Here is an 18,857-nt window from a genome sequence, read left to right as displayed (position 1 = left end):
ACCACTGCAAGATTTAGACACAAATCAAAGGGTAAGCGACAAAGAAGGCTCCTGACTGCCTTAACAAAACAGACTTTGTATCCTGATTGCTCCCTTTAGGCTGCAGCACTTCCATGGTCAGAAAGCTGCTCGGCCTGCCTGAGGCCAGACACAGCCCAGGGAGAGCTCGGCCCTGCTGATTTACCAAGGTATGAATATCGATCTAATATTGGTATCCAACTGAGATGGACAAAAACTCTCTAACAGTTTAGAAAGTGCATGTTTTATTTGGCACCGGGCACTGCTTGGGATAGCTCCCTAAGACACAGGGCCCCGATCCAAGCAAACACAGTACCTTTTATTCCCAAATATTATGAATATCCAAAATACAAATGCATATTCATAACATTAACACCTCCCATTCTCTGCTTCATATGGAAATGAGCTTAAATGTCATTAAGCATGCATAGTGTGTGATCTGAATGGAGTCAGTGGTCTTGAATTGGGTCAGTGGTCCCAAAAAAGATGAAGTAACTCATCTTCCTCACTTTGACCTTTTTGCTTCTCTGAACTTTAACAATCCTAATTTCTTCTTGCATGACTTTTGGACGAGTTCCCACAAAGGGAGGAAATTAGTACTTATCCTTATTTCCTACACCAACTTATCAAAGTTTCTATTCCTCGTTCTAAGCACAGCTAAGCAAACATGCAAATGACAGATCATCAGTTATTTGATAATCAGTTACTAACATCTAAAACCCTATTTCAGGTCCAGCTCTCCTATTTTAATTAACTCTTACTGGGCCCAAGCCTACAACTGAAATCCCAAGCCTATGACTAAAACCTTTATGTTTCCTCTAAATCTATGTTTCACTGCCCTTGGTCACCGGGCACCCCAGGCTGGCACCAGGGCCCCTCTCCTCCCTGGGGGGACCCTCCCTGCGCACAAAGGAGCGAGGCCAAGGCTGGGGGGGAGACGAGGCCGGGGGGGAGCGAGGCCGGGGCGGCGTGGGCCGTTCTAGTCAGGCGCTGAGCGGGCAGCCCTCGTCGCTATGGTGGCGGGGACCTTCGATGCGGGCGGCGCGCACGATGGCGGCCCCCGGCCGGGGAGCTCCGGTTCCCACGGGCGAACCGTGGGAGTTGTTTTGGGGCGGGTTGAGAAGGGAGGTACCAGGGTGGGGAGAGTTCTCGGCCCCGGGCCTCCACACGTGTTTGGCAGGGCGGCTCGGGACCCAAAGCGCTGGAAGTTTCCTGCTCTCCGCGCCCTCTTCTCTCCCCAGCCCACGGTCCCCCGCCTGCGTTAGGCAGAGCAGTTGCCGTCCCTGGGGCTCTGCGTGGTCAGGCCGCGTGGTTCTCCCATCTCGGGTGATTGGGCAAAGCGAGTCCTTGGTGTGAGTTTGACATTGCCCACCCAAACTGCCGCAGGAGCGCCGGGCTGTTTGGGGGAGTTGGGGGTGTTCTGAAGACGCGGCTGGAGCCTTGCTCTGAGGGACTGGGAGAGGCCCAGCAGCACGGAGCCAGCCTGGCCGGTGCAGAGGGCCACCGAGCAGGAGACAAAACCTGTTCTGGAGAGGTGCCACTGGCCGCAACAGCAAATGAGGAAATCTTCCTCTCCCGTCAGCTCAGAGGTAGCAGTGGGTGTGATCAGCGGCGTTTGATTCCCCTGTAGCGTGGAGGTGGAGATGGGAACAGCCTGTACACGGGCTGGCTGGAGCAGGGGAGGGCTGGGGCGCTGCAGTGGTCAGTGGGACGTGGGACAGGCCTGGTCAGTGCAGATCAGATGCTCTGGCACCTCTGTTTGGAGGCACGAGGCATCTCAGGGGCTGGAGGCCCAGCTGGTGTCAGGAGAGGCTGCGCTCACCGGTGCCTCTGAAGTTGAGAATCCCTCTCTGATTCCCTTGCGGCTCAGGTGCCATTTCCCAAACCTGCCTCTGCCTTTAGTGTGCCTTGAGAAAGCCCAGCTCAGACCTGCTTCGTTTTCTAGTGAGGGGATTTGTCTTTCTCCCCAGGCTGCAGAACCCAGGAGCAGGGTACCATGTGTGTACAGTTGGGTGTTTTCCTTTCAAGGACCGCTGGGGCTTTGGTCCTGTGTAAATGCATGGGGCAGAGGGTGGGGGACACTGGGATCAGGTGGCAGTGCTGGCTGCTGGAATGTTTCAGGATCCTTGGCTGCAAGCTGCAGCTGAGTGCACTCTGAAATTCCTGAACCACAGATGCTCACCTGCCTCTCCCATCAAGTGGCTTTGTTTTTTGGGGTCCTATATTTCTTTCTTGTTTTCTTTCACAAATCCAGGGAAAATCATATGCATTTTTTTTTCAGTTCCTCTCCTCACCTAATCCCCTAGCTGCTTGTTTGGAGGCCTCTTGCAGCCCCTGATACTGAAGCAGTCTTTTTGGGGTTACCCAGGGATCCTGAGAGACTGCGGGGTGAGAGCTCACAGATTCAATGCTGCTTGTGGCCAGGGCCTAAGGGAATGGCAAGCAGCTGGCTCGCTGCAGAGAGAGATCTCATTTCTGGCTAAGTGAACCCATTTCTGGCTCTTACTCGCAAATCAAGCCCAGGCAGTTCTCTCTAGACTGCCTGCACGTGCTTGGTGAGTGCACCTGTGTCAACACCTTTAATTTTTATTTTTTTTGGACTCCACTGATGATGTGCTTGATGACCTTCTGGGATCCCATGGCAAAATGAACCTTCTTTTCAGCTGTAAGGGTAGCAACTTCACTACTCCCCTTCTGCAGGAGGTGCCGCCACATCAGCCATTGACCCTCTCCAGGCGTGTGAGAGGGAGTGAAGCGGGGTGGACAGGAGAGCACAGCATTTCCCAGAGTCAGAGGCTGTGGAACCTGAGCTTGGGGAGGCAAAGTGGAGTTCATCTCATATTAAAAGCCTCTGTGGCCTATGGGGAGACAGCAGATCTCCCTCTGGAGAGCCTAGGTCAGGAATATGCCACAGCCCAGCCTTCCTGGGTGCACTTCAGGTAAGGTGGTGTAGGAAGGACCTTCACCCAAAGCTTTGGGTTTTCCCACTGCTTCTCCCAGATGCAGCAGGATGTCAGAAAAGGCCCCAAAGCACAGAGGATTTCCAGTGAAGAAGACACTGGGAGGAGTTGGACATGTGTTCTTCCACTCCATAAAATGAGGAAAACCAGGGGCCAGAGTGAGAGCTGAGGAGCTTCTGAAGTCTGCTAATCTCTGCTGACTGCCCTCCCTGGCATGCAGGGATCCAGTGGCTCTGGCACAGACCCCAAAGCTGTGCTGCAGATGATGAAGGTGAATGTCCTGGTTCTGGCCAGGATGGGGCATGGCCAGGACCTGGAGGTTATTCTGTACCACCTCACATCCCTTTCCAGGGACAGGGGAAGAAGTCCCCTCTGGGTCACATGCTGGTGGCCTGGTCAGGTATTGCCAGGCTCTAGGGGCTGGATGGTTGCATGTGAATTGTTCCACTCCCCTGTACACTCCATTATTAATATTGGTGCTGATACTGTTCATTTTCTTATTTAATTGCTGTTTCCAGTGTATTGTTCTTGTCTCAACCCATGATCTTTACCTTTTGTGCCTCTAATTCTCCTCTCAAGGTCACTGCAGAAGGGAGGGGAAGGGGAGAGGGGAGTGAGCAGCATGTGGTTTGCAGTGTTCCGGTGGGAACGCTGGATTGGGGAATACCATTCCTAAATCACAGCAGTGAGTGCATGAACATTCTCCATCTCGGCCCCTCGTGCTCTGCAGCCACGACCTCCAGCACCAGCCTCCAAAACGAGAGGCAGTGCTGAGGCATTTGCAGTACTCACCCTGCTCCAAACATGGAAGATGTATAAAGAGGCTCACAAGGGCTTCCCTATGGCATTGAAACTGCTGTCAGCTTCTCACACACTCTGACACAGTCAGCAATTTCTGTTGCAACACTCAGGAGTTTCCCAGGTTTGTTCCACTGGCTAAGGCTCATTTGCCTTAACACATCCCCCCAAGTTGTTGGCATGTGGCATTGTTCCTTCCTGTCCTCTTCCTAGCCTTGATGTGCCAGTTTTCACCATCCTGTGGTGGCTCTGAGCACCCTCTCTGACCAAACACTCCCTTTGGAGAGACCCTCTCCCTTTGTGCCAGATTTGTCTGCCCAGGGCATTGTTTTGCAGGTGCCAGGCACGGGACTCCCTTGCCTTGCCTTGAAGGGATCTTCAAGGTCCCTTCCAACCCAAACCATTCTGTGGTTCTCTGAGGCTGTGGCCTTTCCCTGCCCTCTGAGGGCACCGTGCCCAGAACCTGGAACCAGCCACTCTGTGACATCAGCCCCGTGGCCATGGGTGCCATGGGCCCTGCAGCTGCTGCAGGCACTTGGGTCAGTGGCTGCACTGGAAGAGACAAGCTTTTGTTTCTTGAAGCTGACACACGCCACAGGCAGTGATGAATCTGCTGTACCTCTTCATCCTGCTGGCTGCGTACATGCCTGCACATGGCACCTGGGACACCTGCAGGTATGGCCCCGGGCTCTGGGAGGGTGCTTGTCCCCTGTTGCCACACCCCATGTCTTCCCAAACCCCTTGTGGAGCCTCCTTGCCCCAGGTGCTGGGACAAAGGCACAGCGTGAGCAGCAGCAGCCCGTGGGCAGGGCACCAATGACCTTCTGCTTACAGAGGGACCTGCGGGCTCCGGCCCATGGCTTCTGACTATGACTCCATAGCTTCTGACTACAGCATGCCACACGTCGTGGGTGCCACAGGTGCCCAGCCAGGGGCCTGGCCCTGGATTGTCAGCATCCAGGATCCCAGGAAAATAGGCACCGGGCATACGTGCGGAGGGTCCCTCATCAGCCCACGGTGGGTCCTTACAGCAGCCCACTGCTTCATCCGGGTCAGGTGAGGAGGAGCAAGTGATGAGGACATCCCCACAACTCAAACAGTTGCCCAGGCTGCAGCACCACATACTGCTCCCATCCTGTTTCCCTGCATTGTGCCCAGTGCCTCGGCCCTGCAGAGCCCAACTGAGGGCCTGCTCGGAAGGCTGGGCTTGTGCCACTGCTGCCCAGCAGCCTCCAGCGTGGCATTCCCGGAGCCTCAGGCATGCTAGGGCAGTCACACTCTCTGCTGCTCTGCTTTCCCCTCTGCCTCGGGAAGCAGAAGGCAGGGGGGTGCTGAGCTGCCACGGCCCAGGGCTCTGCTCCCTCTCACCCCTCTCTCTGCCTTCCAGGAATGTCACCATGTGGCGAGTGCTGATCGGGGCCACCCGGCTGACTCACCTGGGCCCCGGCGCGCAGGTGCGCCACGTGAAGCGGCTCCTGACTCACCAACACTACGCTGCTGCTTCACAGCAGAACGACATCGCCCTGCTGGAATTGGACCAGCCCGCGGAGTGCAGTGAATACGTCCAGCTTGCCTGTGTGCCCAATGCCTCGCTTACTGTGTCAGAGCTGAAAACCTGCTACATTGCTGGCTGGGGTTCTGCCAGTGCAAAAGGTGAGTTCCCAAAAGGGACCTGTGCCCTGCAGGCAAGCTGAGCACACCGGAGAAATGGGTTGGGCTTCCTGACAGCAGAGACCAAAGTCAGGCTGTAGGATGTATGCCTCTGGAGAGATGGGCCTGGCCCGCTCCCCAAAGCCAGACAGAAAGGACATGGCACTTCAACAGCTGCTCCAGGGGCAAAGCCTTAGGGAAGGACTTCACCCCCAGACCAGGGAGTAGAACCAGCAGCAAGCTCATTCCTTCCTGTGCTCACAGCTCAGGGACCAAGTGATGTCCTGCAGGAAGCCAAGGTCCGTCTCCTTGATATCCAGCTCGTTAACAGCAGCCAGTGGTACGCTGGGACCATCCACACCCACAACCTGTGTGCTGGCTACCCACGGGGTGGCATCGACACCTGCCAGGTACGAGTGTGCTGTGGGTCAGCCCAGCCCCCAGCTGTACCCCCCAGTACCCCATCACCACCATGCAGGCGTAGGCCAGCATGTGCTTTGCCTGGAAAATCACTTTTCCAGCCCTGGGTTCCCTCCACTGGTGGAGTTTCCTTCCTTCCCCTTCCCCGTATCTGTGGGTCCGTGCCCAGTGCCCGTGTTCCCAAGGCCTGGCACTCTGCCACAGGTCCAGATGCTGGATCATCCATGCTCTGCACATCCAGGATCACTGTGCAGATACAAGAGGGGGCACTACTTCACAGACACCCAACTGTTCCCAGCTAAGGTTCTGGAGACTCCAGCACCTGAGCAGAGCCCTTTTGTGCTCAGAACACACCTGTGGCAGGAGCTGCAAGAGAGAAGCAAACCTCTAGTGCTGCCAGCAGCCACCCAACAGCACCCTAATCCTCTTTCATCTGCTGCAGGGCGACAGTGGAGGGCCTCTGGTGTGCAAAGATAACAGGGCCAGCTACTTCTGGCTTGTTGGAGTGACCAGCTGGGGAAAAGGTTGTGCCAGAGCAAAACGGCCTGGAGTCTACACCTCCACTCAGCACTTCTACGACTGGATCCTGGTCCAGACGGGCCTGTGCCCATCTGTAACAGCCACTCCAGCACCAGAACCAGGCTTCATCTCAGCCCCCTTCGAACAGCCAGGGCCAACACCAATAGAATTGGGCTGCTCTACGCCCACCCCACATCCACAGCCAGTTGTAACAACCACTCCAATGCCAAAGCCAACCTTCACCTCAAGCCCCTCTGAGCATCCAGGGCCAACACCAACAGAATTGGGCTGCTCTACGCCCGCTCCACATCAGCACCCAACTGTAACAGCCATGCCAACGCCAGAGGCAGCCTTCACCTCAACCCCCTTTGAGCAGCCGAGGCCAATGCCAACGCAACCTCTCCAGCTTCCATCCGCTCCACATCCATACCAGGTACTGGTGCACTTCTTAACGCGGGTGCACGAGATGCTGCAGGACCTAATGGGAAAAAAGACGTGAGCAGCAGGATGAACAGGATCCAGTGCAGGCTGCAGTGCACCGTGACCATTTCTTACTGGGGCAGTGCCTGCTGATCCAAAGACAGCCTCAGGGTCAAAGGCATCCTCTGTCCTGCCCATCTTCCTCCTCTGCATGCACACAAATGCTGAAGTTGATTTAGCTGTGGAAATAAAGTTGCCTATTGTCACTGTTAGCATGTCCTGTGCAAGGCAAGGAGTCCCTGGCCGGGCACCAGCAAAACGAAGCTGTGATGGGAGAAGGGAACACAGGTCACAGGGGCTACAGCTCTTGAGGACAGCAGCTGGGAACAGTTTTAGGCTGCCCATCAGTGGGATCCCTGGGTGTGGGACTTGAAACTGAACTCTCTCATGACTCAGGGGACATGGTTTTAGAAAGACTCAAGGTCTGCACCAAGGACTGTGCAAGGAGCTTGATATCCAGTGGGGAGAGAAGAATCAGGGAGAATTGGACTGCGGGAAAAATGGGAAACCAACAGCACCTTCTCCTCCCACAGCACTCCGCTGGGAGCCAGAAAAGTGCAAGAAGAGAAGCCACAAGAATCACATTCAGTAGACACACAAAATGATTAGAAGCTAGAAATTACAAAGAAGACCAGAAAGTTGACACCAGGAAAGATGAGAAAGTAGAATACAAAGCAGGCACTAAGAAGATGAATAGAAAGTAAAATAGAAAATATGTATTAGGTGAATATCAAGATATATTCACACACAGGTAGCACAGCCCTGCACTCCCTTCAGTTTATTCTCTATTGTCTTGGAGGTGGTCAGCTGGTTTAGTCTCAAGGGTCTTAGAGGACTAGCTGGCTTTTATATTTTTTACAATGCAGTTTGCTTTTTAACCCCTTTTTATGCTGCTTTGGGTTGTAACCTCCCTTTTTTGGAGGGGCCCTGTATGACCCACCTGCTCCCCCCCACCCACTCCTCCTCCACATCATCGCTGTCCCAGTGACACTGGGGTGCTCCCAGTGACACCCTCACCCTCCCAGGCTCCCCCATTTTTACTCACCTCCAAAAAAAGGCAAAAAATGACTTAAAACTGCCCTGGGCAGCACCTTGCTGATCTAATAATCTAATCTAGTTAATGTCATTTACATCTGTACATGCCCCACCCCCACAAAGGGAGGGAAGCCCCCAAACAGGGGAAGCCCCCCCAGTTCCTGTCCCACAGCAGAGGGGGAGTGTGCCCAAGGATGGTGCCTCATCTCCTGGAGCTGCTTTGCTGTCAACATACCCATGCACATTCGAGTAAAGAATGCTTGAGACCCAAGGTGGCTGGAATTTTATTTTGTAATAATTTTGGCAGTTCTGGACAGTAGGGAGAGTCATCATCATGTAAGACTTCATGCTGTCATCTAAATATTCCATACAAATACAGTTGATAAATGAAAATACAGATTTGAGCACATATGTATTGTTGAAATTCATGTTGAGAACAAATAAACAATGACAAGCAGCAAATCTTATGGCTGCACAAAACGCCATTTTCCAGTTTCACACCGTAGACAGATCAAAAGCAAGAAATAGTTATGCAAGCCAAGCCACTCCTAGCTTGGATACATCACTTTACCATCAAGGAATGCATTGCCAAACAATATGGCCACTGCCACCCCTTTTAAGTTTGACTGAATTTTGTCCACACAAGAGCAGAATTTGATCCTTCTATTGGAGACTGCTTTGCTGGTACTGGTGTTCTGGGGATGAACACCCTGTAAGCTGAGCTACTGAACACTGTTCACAAAACAGCCAGGTGTGTTTATACTTACTAACAACCAGGAAAGAAAAAGCCTCTCTCACAGACAGAGGTGGATTGAGCTGAATAGCAATAAATATCAAATTTACAAAATTACTGAGAATCATATATAAATGGAGAAAGCAAATGTAACAAAATGAAAATCAGCAACATCAAAGACATTACCATTAATTAGTAAAACTCTGAGATGTGTAATGACAGAGCATTATTTAGCACTTTGCTTTTATTTACTTACCATGTCTCCAAACTGAAATTTCATTTAGTTGCAGTATAAAACACACCATTAAATTGAGCTACCGATCTCAAGTTTCCTTCACAGTGAGTGGTGATATAGTCATTAAAATTCAACACGGGATCCACCAAATCAAATGCTGAGGTCTAATTCTGGACAGGATAAATGATCATCATGTTTATGAGAGCTCATGTGAGTCCAATGACCCAAAGGTTATTGCACACTGCTTCCTCCACCTGAATGATCATGAATGAGACACTGGGAGCACAGAGCGAGCATGCCACAATCACTGGGAAAGAAGGATGCACCAGGAAGGCCACTTTCCAAAGGGGTCACTGAGAGAGAACTGAACTATGGCTGAGCAGTGTCACATACTCTTCTTGTGTTCAGCTGTTCTGTACACCAGGAACAGTCCAGGATCTGAGCTGCACAAAGCTGTGTTTCAGCTGATGTTACGCCGTTCTTGGTTCCATCTCGGAATGTTTCACTCTCTGACTAAGCATCTGATCCTGGCTTTGTGAAGAAGCCTCTGCATACATGGAAGACAGTGTGGATTTGCAATGAGCATGCTGATAAACATCATCAGGGCAGGAATCTCTTTGGCATGAAAGGGTAACCTCACTGCACCTCAAAGTCCTAGTATGCTACCTAAATTAGATCTGTACAGAACAATTATACAAAAAGGATCATTCTTCCTGAAAGTGGGAAAACCAAGTTATGACTTTACTGTGGAACAACTCTTTCAGGGCAGCAGTCTCAAATGCAGTTTATCAGCAACAACTCCTGTTTCCTAGCTCTTGAAAGACGTGATCAGAGTTCATTTTTCAAAGTTTGGCAGGAAAATTATCTTCCAACTTCACCTCTAGAGCGCCCATACTTGGAAAATCCTTCTGTGACTCAAGATCACTGGTAGACTGAGTCAGAGCCTTGGCCTTTATTTTTAAGGCTTTTAGCTGCATCCTGTCATCACTGTCTTCACCATCATAGATGGGACTCATTTCTTGAATTTTCAAGAGATCTCCAGTACTGGAAGTCTTCTCTGTGTTACTGGAACTCATTCTCGGGGCTCTTTGTGGAAGGCCTTCCTTTCTCAAGCTGATCTTCTGCAGTTTAACAGGAAGCTTGTTCTTCTCTCCTGTAGTATCAACACAGTCAAGTGGACAAACCTGTTCTCTTCTGGTTTTCTTATCAAAAGGACTATTCAAAAGAGATGACTGGGCAAGGTTTTCTTCTTGCTCTTTAACACTGTAAGGAGGAGTGGGGACTTCAAACGTGGCATGAAACTGAGAATAATCAACACGGAAAAAGCCATCTTCCAGAGACATTACTGGGAGGAACCTGTGACCCCAAAGAACTTCATCTTCTGTGTATGAGGTCCTAGCTTGACACGTCATTCCTATGGAAATGGACAAGAGCATGGCATTCTAATGTGAGCAAGCAGAACATAGAACAAAAAATACATGGTAAGGCTGGCAGATAAAAATCAATTGCTGCCAGTAAGCCAACAATTTTATAGATTATAAAATGGGGCAGTTGTTCCTAGACAATCTTCTGACAGTCAGTGGAGTGCCTCTAATTGACTGACTAGATTTTTATGCAAATACTGGATTAAATATTACAGACTTGCAACCAAGCAAAAGCAAAATGTAAAATTAGAACAGTATTAGCTTGTGTGCTGGTTTCAGCTGGGATGGAATTAATTTTCTTCACTGTGTCTAGTACTGGAAGCCTACAATTAGGTCATCCCAAGCTTCTCTTTTCCAGGCTGAACAATCCCAATTCAGCGTTGAGAGAGTAAGTGATACTGTTTCTTGGGAGAAAGAACTATTGCTTGGCAGAGGCTTACAGAATCCTTTGGCAAGGATCAGGTGTTGGGGGAGACAACACTAAATAAAAAACGTAATCTTGCATTTCTTCTGTAGGCTGTGTTACTTTTTCTCCAAACAGTATGTCAAGACAAAAGCTGTGCAGAGACACTGAAGCTGTCTTTCATGCTAAGACACAGGTGGCATTGTAAACTCATTGAAGATTTTGTTCCACTTAGTGCAAACATACATCACTGGTAGTATTTACATGTGTGAACTCACAGCTAAAATGTGTTCTAACCAAGCAAATCTGTTACCATCTCACCACAGCAGCACTCACAATAGTTTATACAAATATCCCAGGTGAGCAGAACTTTAACACTTCCTGTCATGGTAATGTCCAGAGACAGAACTAGCAATCAGTAAGCCCAAATTCTGATTTGCTCTCTGGTTACTGCTATATGGATTCTCAAGTGTAAAATGTTTCCTTTCAAATATCCAGACAGGTAATTGCATTCGGGGAGGTTATGAATACATGCTTATCTAAAATAAATGGTTCAGCGGCCTCTGCGGGGATCTAAAGCCTGCCACACTCAGTGTTAAAGAGTGTTCTGCAGCAGAGGTTTGTGTATTTGGTTAGGGCCAGTGAGTGGAGAGTAATCAGGCAGTGAGATGACTGCACATGGCTGCACCAAAGGGACATCAGTGTTTCCAAGGCAGGAAGGAGGCAGCTGCTAACCTTGCTGAAAGGCCAAGGAAGCTCTTTGGTTAACCAAAGTTTAACAAATCCTCAAAAGAAGGAAGAAGAAGATCAGAATGCTGATGACCATACTGACTGATTTGGACTTTAGCAGTACTCATGGATCGTTGATGAAGAGCTCCTTATACAACTGGAACCCATTTTCACGGGATTCATAGAAGAATTGAGTCCTCAAAACAGAAGGGCACAAAATCAGCTGCCATGTGGACAACACCATACCCAAATTAAAAAAATTTTAAAAAGCCTTCTCATATTTGCCAATAACCACCTATGCCTACAGTTTTTGTGACTATGAGGTCTGTATTTGCACTGTAAAACTGGATTTCTTATTCTGAATTCAATTCAGTGCAAACTATGCTGAAAGAAATTTTGCAGAAATTTTGAAGTTCAACTTTGATTTCAGAGTGGTTGTCCTTAAAACAGAAGCCTCCTGAGAGCGTTGAGTTGTTCCACGTGCCATAGTCAAAGAGTGGCAGGCTGCATCTCTTGCTGGCCACTTTGGGAATTGGCAATGCAGAGCCCTGTGGGGAAGGGAGGACTTTATTGGCCAGTGAGAGCCACTGAAGCTCTGCAGCATATGGTAGGATATGCTGGAGCATCCAGGACTAACAGCTGCCTTGCTAAAAATATCAGCACTGAAAACAAAGACTGAAAATTAGAGCATGCATATTATTCTAAGTCTTACCGGTAGTCTCAACAATTCCTTCGAGGATGACAACTATTTCAAATTGCTCACTTCTCAGTGATCTTTGTGACAGACAAAAGAAGGGGCTCTCTGAGTTAATTTCATGACAGATGGTTAAAGGGGAAACTAAAAACAGCTGGTCGGCTCCAGTTCCAAATCCAACATCCAATTCACACTGGTCTAGCGGCAGAAATTCTCCCTCTGGTGTCTGTCTGGACTAAAGATAAAAAGATGATTGAGTAATCACCATGTGAGGCAAAACATGGAATCAGTGCAATAAAGTTTAAACCCACCTTCTCCGTGACATTACCAGCTACATGTATTAGGTCTGGGGGCTTCATGATGGAGATATAAGTAATGCTAAATACTATGAGGCTACCTTGCAAGACCAATTTTGACTTTTCTTATTATGCCAGTAGATCTCATCACCACCTAAAAACTCTACTATGACACATATATATATATATATATTTATACACTTTGACAAAAATGTCGTGTACCACACTACATGCCTTGTAATGGATGTTCAACATGAATATCCTGTGGCAAAAGCTCTGTTAACAAGACCAAAATCTGCAAGCTGGGCACATTTTGTTCTGTTGTTTGAATTCACGTTTCATTATTTTTGTATGTTACTCTCTTCTGTTTGGCAGACACTGTGATGTACTAACTCAAAGGTAAACATCATAGTAATTGCACAGTACATCTGGTAAGTGACATTTTCACAAAACCATCTGAATTGATACTGATGATGCTATCACCCCTTGCATATTCCACCAACTGGATACTGACCTTAATAATGAACTTGTTATTAAGCTAAGTGCCTCATTTTTCTTTCCATCATTTCATGGGTCCAATAAAAATACAGTTATGATAACTTCCCTCCACCCCATAGTGCTCCCTCCAAATTTTCCTGGTATTCAAAGTATAACTACAAGTTACATCAGTTGGCCAGGCAGCTCCTCACCTGATTGCTTTGAAGGTCTCTGGTGGAAATTGCCCATTAAAATTAGAAGCTTTGCACAGCTGATATAAATCCTATTTAGAATCCTTTCTGTTTATTGTTTGATTAAAAAGCACTCTTTAAGAAGCTGACTATTGATTATAAATAAATATTATTGTAAATTATATTATCGTAAATGAATAAATAAATAGTTTTAATTGTATTGCATTTGTATTGACAAATGTATTGGTTCCACTGCTTGGAAACATCATTCATTGAGAGCAAGCCAAAGGCAGCAGCTTTGCCATCAACTTAGATCTGACTAGTATTCTTTTAAGAAAGCTTCTGTCTTTAAAGAAAATCCCCAAGCAACTCGTGTATCTTCATTTTGTCTCTCCTCTTCACGTGTATCCTAAAAATGCTGACTTTATAACTGCCTGGTATTTACTGGAGATTACATAACCAGCTAGGTAGCTGCTGGAGTACAGCTCCTTATTAAATACAATGCATTATTTCATTTATGTGCTATGTGTTTGTTTTGCCGTTGAGGAAAAAACATTCTTCCTATGTAAGTAACAAAGCTCTCCCCTGCACAAGAGGACAAGAATCAATTTCTCCAGTATTGATGAAGACAGAGAAAACATCAGCTGATTGCGTGTGAAAGCATTTTCACAAATTATTTATGATTTGAAATGTAAAAAGGCTATGAAATAAAAGCCATCAAAACTACTGCTGCATACCAGTGGTGACAGTCTCTGTTATATGCAAAGGGGTAAGCAACCTACTGCAAAAACATCTTTTCTCTTTTCCTGAGGCAAGCTGCAGACTACGCCACTGCTTTTGTTGCCTGGCTACTGTTCCTGCAGTGGGTGCACAAATTGATTGGCCGTGTATGAGCCTTGCTCCAAGGTAACGAGCCTCAACATGAGCTGTATGAACCAACATCTAAATCTCAAATTGTCCCAAAGTCTTATCAAATACATTTACCTGACAAAAATGTGCATATTTGCACAAACTGCTGCCTGACTGACTTAAGAACTGTTTGATCTACAAACCATTTTTCTTTGTGGAAGAGTCTTCGATCAAATCCGTTCAATAATAAACAAACCCAGCGAGGGTGATTAGAGGTAACAGATCTGGGAGAAAGCAGAAGGTTGTGTTTGAGGTATTCAGTATCTTACATACAGGATTGATTTATGCAGGGCATGGAGGATTCTTGAAAAAAACTTGTTTGTTGAATAAAAAGATGTTAACCTGAATGAAGAGAGCTTAATAGCCCCAATACATCCAGGTTCCTAGCCAGTGACCTTTGTTTTACATCTTTACTCAAAGGATCACAAAATAAGGCAGAAGACTACAAACTGCCAACAGTAAGTCTGGAAGGAACACTTGTGATTCTTTATTTTGACCATCCACATAACACAAAGACAAGCAAATTTTGCAGATTAATACATGTTCAACAAGGGCACAATTACTTAGAAATGCCCTGGCTTGCAATTTAAATGTGGTCAGAGATGGATAATCTAAAGGTCTCAAAGAATTTCTCCAAAGGTAAATTTTTTCACAGCTAAGGAAAAAGAAAAAAAAGACTTCTGTGTCTTTAACTTTCTGCCACTGGATGTTTTGGTTTTTATTACAAGGCAGACTTCCACTGCACTTAGTCTGTTTCAGTGTCTGAACAAGCACATCATGACCTTCAGATCTTCCCTCCTATCCTTTATTCATTCTCTTTGCTTTTCTAAACCCTGTTGTTTATGCATCTCTCTTTAAGCGGACATGATGCAGTTTTATGATTATTAACCCTCTGTCAGTTCACTCATTAGAGAACTCACATAATTATGTTTTGATATCCAGGTGAACTAATTAAGCACTGGAGCAGAAAAAGTGGGATGCAAAAGATGCAGCACCATCGAGCTTAATATTGTAGCATGTTGTAGAGAAACGAATCTAAAAAATGCTGAACTGCCCAGCTTGCAAGAAGAGTTATTGTATTTTATATTACTGGAATAACATGATCTTGTTACTTTGATATCATTGCTAAAGATTTGTGTGGAGCTTTTTGGTTGTGACCCTGTACCTGGAGCTCTACTGTAGATAATTCCTAGGATCAGTGCTACTTTTTAATGCAGTTTAGTTTCCCCATGCTGTAAATATGACCTGTGTGAGCTGGGCTTGTTCAGACCAGAGAAGAGAAGGCATAGAGGGGGATCTAACAGAAACATTCCAAAATCTGAGAGGAAGGTGATCAAGAAGACAAAGCCAGGCTTTTCACAGAGGTACCCAGCAGTAACAAGAGAGACAACAGGTGTAAGATAAAACAAGGGAAGTTTGAACTGGGTTGAAGAAAAACATTTTCATCATGACAGTCAAGCAGAAGAAAAGCTTGCCCAGCAAGGCTGTGCATTCTTTTTTCTTAGAGGTTTCCAAAATGATATTGGAAAAAGCCCAAAGTAACTTGGTTTGATCTCTTAGCTCACCACACTTTCAGCAGAAGGTTGGACCAGAGACTTCCTGAAGTTCCTTCCAATCGGAACACTTCTGTAATATTAAAAAATGTATTTTTTTGCACTTTCTGCCCTGCTTATCAATTTATTGAAATCACAATATAATGGGTCTTCTTACTTATTTCCAGTGCCTGTCACCTGCCATCTGCCAACCTTCTGTCACAATTGTTTGCTTTCAGTTTATTTAAAGCTGTTAGTAAGTACAGCCTAAAGAATAGGTGCCTGCTGGTTCTAACCCAAAGCTCACTGCCTCTATGGCTATCATGCTTCACAACTGTATTTTTAAAACTATTGTTAGCACATGTTGAAAACAGGCTATGATGATTTTACATTCCTCAACTTTCTGAATCAAAATGTCCTACACTACTAGCTGAAACACTATGTAGATGACTACACACCAATACTAGTGATATCAGCACACTAGTAAGGTCCAGGAATCAACAGGCAGAAAAATACAGTTCACTGTGACGTTTAAAAATCCAGGACCTGAAACTGCACATTTTCAGCAGCTAGTTCCAAATAGCTTTTTTCTATTTCTTACCCCAGGATTTTGCTTTTTCCAGCTTCTGTAGCACTCAATGTAACTTAGAAATATGTGGGTTTCTGGAAAAGTTTTTGCTGAAACACACAGAATTAGTCTTGTACCTGTTTTCCAAACTCTCCACAACTCAGTCAAAAAAGGGCCTCAGACTTTTGCATGGTATCAATATGCCATGCTGCAGCACAGTCCCTAGACCCAAAGAAAAGCCAGCCCAGTGTGGCAGCACCATTGTAGTCTACTGAATGTATTAGGGGAGGTATCACACTGTCAGTAATTGCCATTCAGACAGACTGAGATTAGTGTACTTTCCTTACAAAGGTAAATCCTCAGAGCTCCACTGGTCTGAGCAAAACACTACATTCACTACTAAATGTATCTCCTATCTCAAGTACGAAAATGTGATGTGTTCCTTCATATTCCTTCACTGTGACACCAGCACAAAAGAAAATTCTAGCTACCTAATCAGGTGCAGCAGAAGTGTGGCAAGATCAGCTGTTAGCAGCACTGCAGGGAAGTACAGGGGACAGAGCTCTAATCACAAAAAGGCAGAATTTGCTGAGGATAGCAAGTGAATTCTGGCATATTCACCACAAGTTTACAGGACACACAAAGCTACCTCAAAGCATCTGATGTAAATTCAAGGGCGATCTGAACAGCCACCACCAGCTACTAGAAAGGTGTGTCCAGTTCAGTGACGAGGATTTACAGAAAGACATGGGAACTAATACCATGCTGACTGAGGGGGCAGCTACTGCACATTCAATTTTAAATCTTCTTCTCTTCATAGCTTGTATTTGCCAAAGGTCACAAAGCAACTTGAAGATAACACATGGGCATGATGATCATACAAAAAAAAAAAAACAAACCAAGAACTACTCAGTGATTCATCATCTGGCCTACAAAACAGCTATCCTAAGACACAGTGGTCATGCAGGTCCATCAAATGTCCTTGAGTTTTCTGTCCCAGTCATCTGCACACCAGCATTGTGTAGCAATAGAATTGTCAGCAGAAAGGACATCAGGTTGTATACTCAGTGTCTTATTTCAAAAGAAAATGAGTTACCCTCTCTGTAAAAACACAATGTGATACCACTTTTATTCCACTTTGACCTGCATTCCATTTTAAATGATGGAATTAAATACTTTAGAGGGGCTTTCTGCTTTCCATTTCCTACCAAAATTGCTCCAATGTAACTCATTACAGCTTGTTCCTATACATATCTCCAACTTCTTTTTAAATCTTAGCAGATTCTCCATTTTAAGTGGTATTCTGTAGCAAGAAAAATTAACAGCTCAGTCTAGCATTTGGCACAGAACAGAAGGAAAACAGCCTTTCATATTTACCACTGCCCCGTCACCTACTGCTTCATGCTTGTTTATGCAGATTATTAAAAAGGCCAGTTGCTCCAAAGAGAGGTTTACCAGACAGAGTACAGAACATTTATAACACTCAAATATGATAGCCTGAAATTAATGTCATCACTGGGACCCAGCTTCTGACAGTTGAGGAGCTTCGGACAGAGCTCCCCACCAAGTGTGCTCCCGTGACAAGACAGAGCTGCTGTGAGATGCTACATTGCTGAGTCTCAGCATGCCATACAGTGCTTTTCTTCCATTTTACTCCAGCCCAATTTATCTTCTGGACTTTCGTGCCTGCAAAATTCTTCTGTCCTCATAATTTTATTTTTTTGGTTGTTATGATCTCCTTTGAATTCCAGTTTTCTTGCATTCTGAATTATACTGACCATTGCCAGTGATTAATAAACAGATACTGGTGACAATCAAAGGGTGTTTCCACTAAAGCACCTATACAGTTCCTCTGAAATGCTGTGCGGTCACTAGCTGGAACACTGGGATAAGGAACTGCAAGTTAAAGCTCACCAAGTTTCCCCAAGGGGAAGAAGAGGTCAAGGTTGATTTTTATCCTAGTTTAATATCACCACAAATCAATTCCTTATTCCCAGCCATCATCTGCTAAGCAGCATGCCTTAGTACCCTTCCTTGCAGCTATCCTGCATCCTGACACATCCATCCATCCTGACCAAATCCACTGAAATGCCCCTGGGAGGTCTCTGATGAGACAGTTTTCCCCTATGCCTGCTTGGCTCTTTCACGGCTCCTACATGGACAGCTACACCAAATTCTTCCCTAGTCCTTCATACCACCCCAGTCACACCCTCTCACCCGCATGCCACGGGACCGAACAGCTGTCCCTGGGGCAGGGCAGAGCTGCCAGCAGGCAACAGCAGCAGGGGCTGCACAGGGGAAGCCTCACGCTACCTGCCCTGTGTGCACATCCCTGCACCTGCCCATATCGCCCACTGCCACTCAGGTGCCCTATGCCACCCACTGTCGTGGCAGGCCTTACCTTGATCAGCTTGCAGCGGATCTGGGCAGACACCATGTGGCTGTTGCGGAGGTTGCCGACACGAAACATGAGGCAGAGCTTGGCATCCCGCTGCGAGATGACCGCGGCACGGCTGAACATGAGGGTCTCAGCTCGCTTCTTGGGCTGGGACATCTTGATGAACATGCAGCCGATGAGGAACGCATCGACAACGGAGCCCAGCAGCGACTGGAAGAGGAAAAGCACGATGCCCTCAGGACAGCGCTCCGTAATGTAGCGGTGCCCGTAACCAATGGTGGCCTCGGTCTCTATGAAGAAGAGGAAGGCGGAGGGGAAGTTGTACACGTTGGCCACGCACGGGCTGTACGCGTCGCCGTGCGCCTGGTGCAGGTCACCCCGCAGGTAG

The 18,857-nt window shown here is 47.0% G+C and overlaps 2 protein-coding genes across 4 annotated transcripts in view; one reads left to right on the top strand and one right to left on the bottom strand.

Annotated features, from left to right (window-relative positions):
- The first annotated feature begins 996 nt into the window (after positions 1 to 996).
- On the top strand, positions 997 to 8,151 carry LOC103624576 (acrosin-like). 3 transcript variants are annotated; one of them, XM_008643875.2, is made up of 5 exons: positions 997 to 4,451; positions 4,611 to 4,832; positions 5,164 to 5,429; positions 5,691 to 5,836; positions 6,289 to 8,151. In XM_008643875.2, exons 1-5 carry the CDS (start codon positions 4,381 to 4,383, stop codon positions 6,862 to 6,864), a joined length of 1,281 nt encoding a protein of 426 aa, XP_008642097.2. In that variant the 5' UTR covers positions 997 to 4,380; the 3' UTR covers positions 6,865 to 8,151. The 3 variants fall into 3 exon arrangements, with proteins under 3 accessions (XP_008642097.2, XP_017598577.1, XP_017598475.1); XM_017743088.1 differs by lacking the exon at positions 4,611 to 4,832 and having other exon boundaries at positions 999 to 4,451; XM_017742986.1 differs by lacking the exons at positions 997 to 4,451; positions 4,611 to 4,832 and having other exon boundaries at positions 4,839 to 5,429.
- The window catches only part of LOC103624567 (G protein-activated inward rectifier potassium channel 1-like), a 12,755-nt gene continuing 2,049 nt past the window's right edge, over positions 8,152 to 18,857 (bottom strand). The window contains exons 2-4 of the mRNA XM_008643864.2: positions 18,473 to 18,856; positions 12,117 to 12,333; positions 8,152 to 10,262 (exon numbers count right to left, since the gene is read on the bottom strand). Coding sequence (XP_008642086.2) covers positions 9,691 to 10,262; positions 12,117 to 12,333; positions 18,473 to 18,856 — 1,173 coding nt within the window. The 3' untranslated portion in view covers positions 8,152 to 9,690. The remainder of the gene's footprint in view (positions 10,263 to 12,116; positions 12,334 to 18,472; position 18,857) is intronic.

This window comes from Corvus brachyrhynchos, unplaced genomic scaffold (assembly GCF_000691975.1).
Source record: "Corvus brachyrhynchos isolate BGI_N302 unplaced genomic scaffold, ASM69197v1 scaffold30, whole genome shotgun sequence".
NCBI classification, from domain to species: domain Eukaryota; kingdom Metazoa; phylum Chordata; class Aves; order Passeriformes; family Corvidae; genus Corvus; species Corvus brachyrhynchos.
Note: the sequence above shows the minus strand (reverse complement) of the source record. Positions and strands in the feature narration are given on the sequence as shown.